This window comes from Tachysurus fulvidraco, chromosome 9 (assembly GCF_022655615.1).
Source record: "Tachysurus fulvidraco isolate hzauxx_2018 chromosome 9, HZAU_PFXX_2.0, whole genome shotgun sequence".
NCBI lineage: Eukaryota > Metazoa > Chordata > Actinopteri > Siluriformes > Bagridae > Tachysurus > Tachysurus fulvidraco.
Genome location: NC_062526.1, coordinates 28,940,940 through 28,948,439, shown reverse-complemented (window position 1 = coordinate 28,948,439; position 7,500 = coordinate 28,940,940). Strand labels below are relative to the sequence as shown.

The 7,500-nt window shown below is 41.7% G+C and overlaps 2 protein-coding genes across 2 annotated transcripts in view; one reads left to right on the top strand and one right to left on the bottom strand.

Annotated features, from left to right (window-relative positions):
* Positions 1–749: 749 nt before the first annotated feature.
* Positions 750–4,713, top strand: eif2b2 (eukaryotic translation initiation factor 2B, subunit 2 beta). The gene is made up of 8 exons (XM_027160516.2): positions 750–988; positions 2,665–2,785; positions 2,954–3,105; positions 3,205–3,368; positions 3,472–3,567; positions 3,873–4,010; positions 4,086–4,152; positions 4,539–4,713. The coding sequence occupies exons 1-8, from the start codon at positions 817–819 to the stop codon at positions 4,694–4,696; spliced, it is 1,068 nt and encodes a 355-aa protein (XP_027016317.1). The 5' UTR covers positions 750–816; the 3' UTR covers positions 4,697–4,713.
* A 731-nt stretch (positions 4,714–5,444) lies between these two features.
* zc3h14 (zinc finger CCCH-type containing 14) overlaps positions 5,445–7,500 on the bottom strand; it is a 6,900-nt gene continuing 4,844 nt past the window's right edge. Inside the window, exons 9-17 of the mRNA XM_027160544.2 lie at positions 7,426–7,500; positions 7,208–7,276; positions 6,917–7,076; positions 6,646–6,821; positions 6,399–6,558; positions 6,168–6,304; positions 5,898–5,974; positions 5,693–5,799; positions 5,445–5,621 (exon numbers count right to left, since the gene is read on the bottom strand). The exon at positions 7,426–7,500 is cut by the window's right edge and continues 63 nt beyond it. Coding sequence (XP_027016345.2) covers positions 5,618–5,621; positions 5,693–5,799; positions 5,898–5,974; positions 6,168–6,304; positions 6,399–6,558; positions 6,646–6,821; positions 6,917–7,076; positions 7,208–7,276; positions 7,426–7,500 — 965 coding nt within the window. The 3' untranslated portion in view covers positions 5,445–5,617. The remainder of the gene's footprint in view (positions 5,622–5,692; positions 5,800–5,897; positions 5,975–6,167; positions 6,305–6,398; positions 6,559–6,645; positions 6,822–6,916; positions 7,077–7,207; positions 7,277–7,425) is intronic.

Sequence of the window (7,500 nt, the reverse complement as noted above, 5' to 3'; positions counted from 1 at the left end):
ACGTTCATCCATCTACTGACATTATTACAGACGATGGAGTTGCAGGTCCACTGTATAGTAATAAAACACCTGAGCAGTAATTATCTTTCATCACAGGGTCTTTACTTCCTTAGACGATGGCTTGATTATCTGAGTTATGTGCAAATAAAAGCACCTTGTATAAATATAATATAAATAAAAGCACCTTATATAAATAAAAACACCTTATATAAATATAATATAAATAAAAGCACCTTATATAAATATTATATAAATAAAAGCACCTTATATAAATATAATATAAATAAAAACACCTTATATAAATATAATATAAATAAAAGCACCTTATATCATTATCTTTAATGAGTTTGTTGTGTCTGACTTCACAGTGTTTATACTCAACTGTCGTCATATCCAATTCCCATATGGAGTTTTTTGTTTATTGGCTTTCAGACACACTAATTAGTCGTGTGGAGTCAAATAAAGTCAAATAAAGTCAAATAAAGTTGTTGTTTTTATATTAATATTGTAACGTATTGACTTTTTATTTGAAATGTCCGTAAACAGGCGACCGGAAGTTGATTTGTGTTAGATAGTTGTTTATATAGTTTAACAATGTTTCTGTAAACTTCTGTGTTCATATTTGCACTTTATTTTTTTAACGCAAATTAATTAATCGTGTTAAATAAAACGCAGTACTTGTTATTTACAAACGTTTTATTAATACTTATAACCTGTTTTATTTCTGAACTTTTAATTTGAAATCTGTCATAAGATAAGCGGAAGTCACTTGAGTGCAGTGTTCCTACACGCGTGTGTGTTTGTGAGCCGTTTGTGATGCCGGGCGCGGATAAAGAGACGGATCTGTCGGAGCGCATTGAGGCGTTTCTGGGGGAGTTAAAGCGCAGCGGCAGCGGCTGTGGGTCAATGCGCGGCTCCGCGGAGACAGCAAGAGACACCGCGGCTTTACTGCGGAGGATCACAGCACAGGCCCGATGGGGCAGCGCGGGTGTGTTTACTACTGTTTATTAACCTTCATAACGGTTTACTACTGTTTATTAACCTTCATAACGGTTTACTACAGTTTATTAACCTTCATAACGGTTTACTACAGTTTATTAACCTTCATAACGGTTTACTACAGTTTATTAACCTTCATAACGGTTTACTACAGTTTATTAACCTTCATAACGGTTTACTACAGTTTATTAACCTTCATAACTGTTTACTACTGTTTATTAACCTTCATAACGGTTTACTACAGTTTATTAACCTTCATAACGGTTTACTACAGTTTATTAACCTTCATAACGGTTTACTACTGTTTATTAACCTTCATAACGGTTTACTACAGTTTATTAACCTTCATAACGGTTTACTACTGTTTATTAACCTTTATAACTGTTTACTACAGTTTATTAACCTTTATAACGGTTTACTACTGTTTATTAACCTTTATAACTGTTTACTACTGTTTATTAACCTTTATAACGGTTTACTACTGTTTATTAACCTTCATAACTGTTTACTACTGTTTATTAACCTTCATAACTGTTTACTACTGTTTATTAACCTTCATAACGGTTTACTACTGTTTATTAACCTTCATAACGGTTTACTACTGTTTATTAACCTTCATAACGGTTTACTACTGTTTATTAACCTTCATAACGGTTTACTACAGTTTATTAACCTTCATAACGGTTTACTACTGTTTATTAACCTTCATAACTGTTTACTACTGTTTATTAACCTTTATAACTGTTTACTACTGTTTATTAATCTTTATTAATGTTTATTACTGTTTGTTAATCTTTATTACTGTTTATTAACCGTTATAACTGTTTACTACTGTTTGTTAACCTTTATAACTGTTTATAACTGTTTACTACTGTTTATTAATCTTTATAACTGTTTACTACTGTTTATTATTCTTTATTACTGTTTATTAATGTTTATTATTACTGTTTATAACTGTTTATTATTATTATTATTTATAACAGTTTATTACGGTTTACTACACTTTTTTACTGTATAGTACCGTTTATTAGTTTATTATTACAGTTCATTACTAGTGTTTAGAATCAGAATCAGAAAGACTTTATTGCCAGTCCTGTTTTCACATGCGAGGAATTTGTTATAGTGACAGAATTTTATTACAGTTTACTTTAACAGCATTTAACAGACGCCCCGTATCCAGAGCGACTTACATTTTTTTATACAACTAATACAATTTATACAACTGAGCAATTGGGCCCAGCAGTAGCAGCTTGGTGGGAGTAGGAATGGAACTCACAACCTTCTGATTGGTAGACCAACACCTTAACCACTAGGCTACCACAGTTCAGACACACGTAGATACTCAGATCTCAGCTCTGGAGTGTGACCGGAGGAAACTAATCACACCTCTGTGTTCGACGTGACCTGCTTCATACACAGTGGGAATTTGGTGACAAACAGACATGTGTTTAGTCGAAAGTGTTTATTCTGTGATTTACACCAAATTCACACCATATGTTAGGGAGATGAAGACCAACACAGGGGTGTGATTAGTTCCGTCTGGTCACCACATTGTGCTGTACGACACACCGGGTCTGTGGCGTGAATCACATTCTAACTGTATCAGTGTAGTATATTACAGTACAGGGCCTCAGATCTCAAGTGTGTGTGTGTGTGTGTGTGTAGGTGACCTGATGGATATCATACGTAAGGAAGGCAGGAGAATGACTGCAGCTCAGCCTTCAGAGACCACGGTCGGGAACATGATCCGGCGTGTGCTGAAAATAATTAGAGAAGAATACGCCAGGTACATTCTGTATACACACACACACACACACACATGACTTAGGACATTAATGATGTAATGTTAATGTATAAGCCACCAGTTTAGCAAGTAAACACTCACGTCATGCTAAACGTGCCACCATGCTTAACTTCTAGGGTATTGTGTGTGTGTGTGTGTGTGTGTGTGTAGGTCTCGTGGCAGCAGTGAAGAAGCCGATCAGCAGGAGTCCCTGCACAAGCTGCTGACGTCTGGAGGCTCGAGTGAAGAAAACTTCAGAACTCACTTCAGCTCCCTCAAAGCAAACGTTATAGAGGCCATAAATGAGCTGCTGACTGAACTCGGTACGGATGACATCCAGTGTAAATGTTCTGTAAGGTGCTTCAGTAGAAGTAAAGATTCTGTGTGTGTGTGTGTGTGTGTGTGTGTGTGTGTGTGTGTAGAGGGCACTACAGACAACATAGCGATGCAGGCACTGGAGCACATTCACTCTAACGAGGTGATCATGACGATCGGACGTTCGCGCACCGTCGAGGCTTTTCTCAAGGATGCGGCTCGCAAACGCAAGTTCCACGTGATCGTAGCTGAGTGTGCACCTTTCTGTCAGGTACAATTACCCACCATCCTCTGCTGCAGTAGGTGTGGTGTAGAGCTGCATTACTGAGCTGTGTGTGTGTGTGTGTGTGTGTGTGTGTGTGTGTGTGTCTCAGGGTCATGAGATGGCCACCAGCCTCTCGAGAAACGGCATTGAGACCACAGTCATTCCGGATGCCGCCATTTTCGCCGTCATGTCCCGAGTCAACAAGGTGAGAGAGAGAGACGAGAGAGAGATGATACGAGATGAGAGAGATGAAAGAGAGATGAGAGAGGGAGAGAGATGATGGAGATGAGAGGGAGAATAAAAGATAAAGACAGTAAAAGCACTACATATAAATAAAGAGAGGATTGAGAGACAGATAAAAGTTTAAGACAAAGAGAGATTCACCTTCTCTCTCTCTCTCTCTCTCTCTCTTCTCCAATGATTTAATTTACTTTACTCTATTTTATGGCCTTTCACTTTTCTATCAAATCAGCTGAAAGTGTATAATGTGTGTGTGTGTGTGTGTGTCAGGTGATCATCGGGACACAGACAGTTCTGGCTAACGGGGGACTGCGGGCAGTAAACGGTACACACACGCTCGCGCTGGCCGCTAAACACCACTCAACGCCGCTCATCGTGTGCGCAGCCATGTTCAAGCTCTCACCTCAGGTAACCATGACGACAGTTGCGTGATGTAATCTCGCTACTCACACACTCACTCACATTTGTTTGTTTTTCACTCAGTTTCCAAACGAAGAGGACACATTCCACAAGTTTGTGTCTCCACATGAGGTTCTGCCCTTCACTGAAGGTAAAAAAACATCTGTCACAGAAACAAGAGAAATCCTCCGATGTTTATTATCTGTTTATTGTCTGTTTACTGTCTGTTTATTATGTTTATTGTCTGTTTACCGTCTGTTTACCGTCTGTTTATTATGTTTATTGTCTGTTTACTGTGTGTTTATTATGTTTATTGTCTGTTTACCGTCTGTTTACCGTCTGTTTATTATGTTTATTGTCTGTTTACTGTGTGTTTATGTTTATTGTCTGTTTACCTGCTGAAACTAAATCAAGGATCAACAACGAGAGAGAAAAAAGACCCTTAGCTTCACATCAGTGTTTAATGGCTTTTATTTATTCTCTTTTTCTCCAATTCCAACTAATCCTGTGTGTGTGTGTGTGTGTGTTTGCCCTCAGGTGAGATCCTGTCGAAGGTAAACGCTCACTGCCCCGTGTTTGATTACGTCCCCCCGGAGCTCATCACGCTGTTCATCTCCAACATCGGAGGAAACGCTCCGTCCTACATCTACCGCCTGATGAGCGAGCTGTATCACCCTGAGGACCACGAGCTCTAAATAAATAACTGTCATCACTCCCTGTGTGTGTGTGTGTGTGTGTGTGTGTGTGTGTGTACACACTGATTACGTTTGTAGACCCACCTCATTTCTGTTATGATTGACAGGTGGTAGAGGTCGTCTCGGGTCTAAAGAAATGTACCTGACCTGAAGTGACCCGAAGCACTTTTTACCCGAACTCAACGTGTATAATTTTATTTTATTTTTTTTAATAAAGACCCGACCCGAGACAAACCCGAATAAATGAGACCCGAGTCCGACTGGTTGGCATTTTGTTTAACCCGACTGGACCCGAATGTTGCGTCACTCTACACTAAAGTAACCGCTACAGAGTGGATTCAAAATTGATTGACAGGTCTGTTTCAACACCAACCTTAACACCAGCCACACGTCACAAGCGGTCTTGGCAAACAGAATAGAGGTTGGAAAAGGACTCGAGTCGAGGCACACACACGAGATACAGTAGTTCGGGTCTTCTCGGGTCCGTTCGGTAAAAACACATTCATTTTAAATTACACGAGACCCGACGCAGCTATTATTATACCGACCCGTGTCCGAGATACACGTGAAACTTTTAGACCCGAACCCGCTCTGGTCTCAGGTCGGACCTCGGGTCAGACCTCAGTGGACCCGTGAAGACGTCTACCAGGTGGATGCAGTAACTGACATCGTATTCTGATGAATCTGTAACTGCAGGGTTTCTGAACACGGTGCTAATATTTATATAAAGAAAGAAACACACATCAGGTGGAAAACGCAGAACTCGATGAGCTTTAATGTAGTAAGGAGACGTCTACAAAAAGAGTTTGTTTTTAAACACGTTCAAAAATAGAATTGAAAATCAAATTTAAAAAAGAAGGATCCTGAGGTTGAGCGGTGTTCAGGCTCGACACGAAGGAGGGGCGGAGCCGAGCAGCCTGTTCAGCTACGAAGGAAAAAGAACCCAATTATTACAACAGCATGGAAGAAAGATGAGAGTGTGTGTGTGTTAGTTACCTGGCCTGTGCTTTAGTCCACTTTAGGGCGTGTCTCGGTGGTACTGAGGTTGCTGGATGGTAGAAGGTGCATCCTGCACGGTTACATTGCTCTGCAAAGCGACATAGCTGCGCACACACACACACACACACACACACACACACAGTGTTACACATTCCCTCTTACATCCTTCACACACACACACACACACACAGTAAGAACTTACTTTAGGGTGATAGAAGGTGCAGTCTGTTCTCTTACAATCAGGAAAAAAACGACACACACTGCTGGTCTGTGGAGGAGCTACACACACACACACACACACACACACACACACACACACGTTCATTAGGCTCACATCAGTAATAAGAGCTGAATACACAACACTTGATTTAAAAATGTACGTATATTATTTTAGTAAGCATTTTTGCTCCTTATCTGTACACATTTACAGCGTTATGAAATCTGGACGTGTGGGAAACACACACACACACACCTGGTTCAGCAGTCTGCAGCACGGCTCTGTGGCTGGTGTGTGTATACGGACAGTTGGGTTTGGAACACTTGCCGTCGTATTTACAGTTTGGATGGATGAACAGACACTTCTGTCCATACGAACAGCTGGGAAACATCCTACACACACACACACACACACACACATGCTATAAACACCTTACAGACAATATTGTCACTTGTATATCGTGTGTGTGTGTGTGCCTCTACACACCTGCACTGTGTTGTTGGATGGTGATACACACACTTGTCTCCGCTCTTACACGCCGGCCAGAACTTGCAGCGCTCTGAAACCTTCGCTCTCTTCACCTTCACTCGTTCCTCCTCCATCTGGTCTTCTGCCTCTTCCTCCACCATCATCATCACCCCTTCATCTGACAGAGAGAGAGGATAAAAAGAAAGATGACACAAATGTACACTTTCACAGCGACACGATTAGCTAATCTTGTGTGCGTCCTCACCATCATACGAGAGGTCAGAGGTCATGCTGAGGTTGACTGGTTTTGTCCTGTGATCCTCAGGGGGGTTGAAGGTCATGGTGGTGTTGGTGTCCATGTCCTGTTCAGTGAGACTGGCGAGAGGACTCGGCACACCGTCTAACGTCACTATGAACTTTGGACTGCACTCAGGTTTTTCTCTGAGGAGGAACACACGGAATATCATCATCCTCACCATCATCATCCTCATCCTCACCTGTTTTGTAAGTAACATGTAGAACAAACGAAACCTCACCTGGCCTGCACCGTGCGCGGAGCGGTGGTCAGGGCCTCCTCCTGATTGGCAGCATCCAGCCTGCTCCTGATTGGTAGATTCTGTTCCAGCTCTGATTTCCCCACGATGAAGGAGCGAGTGTCCAGAGCCTTGAGTCTTGCCGTCTCCAACAGCTCCCGATCTGAACACCGACCACAAACAGGATGTGATGTCATGATGGGACACACACTGATCTTCACAAAGCATACAGTGACGTATGTGCTGCATTGTGATTGGTGCACCGTTATCAGATGTGTGTGAATGAACTCTTACCGAAATGCTGATCTTTGTCGTCGTCTGTAAGTTCCTGCTGCAGCCGTGATGCCAGAGAGCGAGAAGGGACTGGAAAGAGGGAGGGAGGAAACGTGTGAGTGAGAGAGAGAGAGAGTAGGAAAGAAAGAAAGAAAAGACATTCTTCATCTAGGACATCAATTCACTTTAACTGAAGTTATCGTTTTGGTGCGCCGTCCCTTTAAGAGGCGGAGTCTCACCGTTTAGGCGGGTGTTTTGTGCGCCCTGTGGGAGGAGCTCATGCAGGTGCTCTTGGACCAATCGGATGGCAGCTC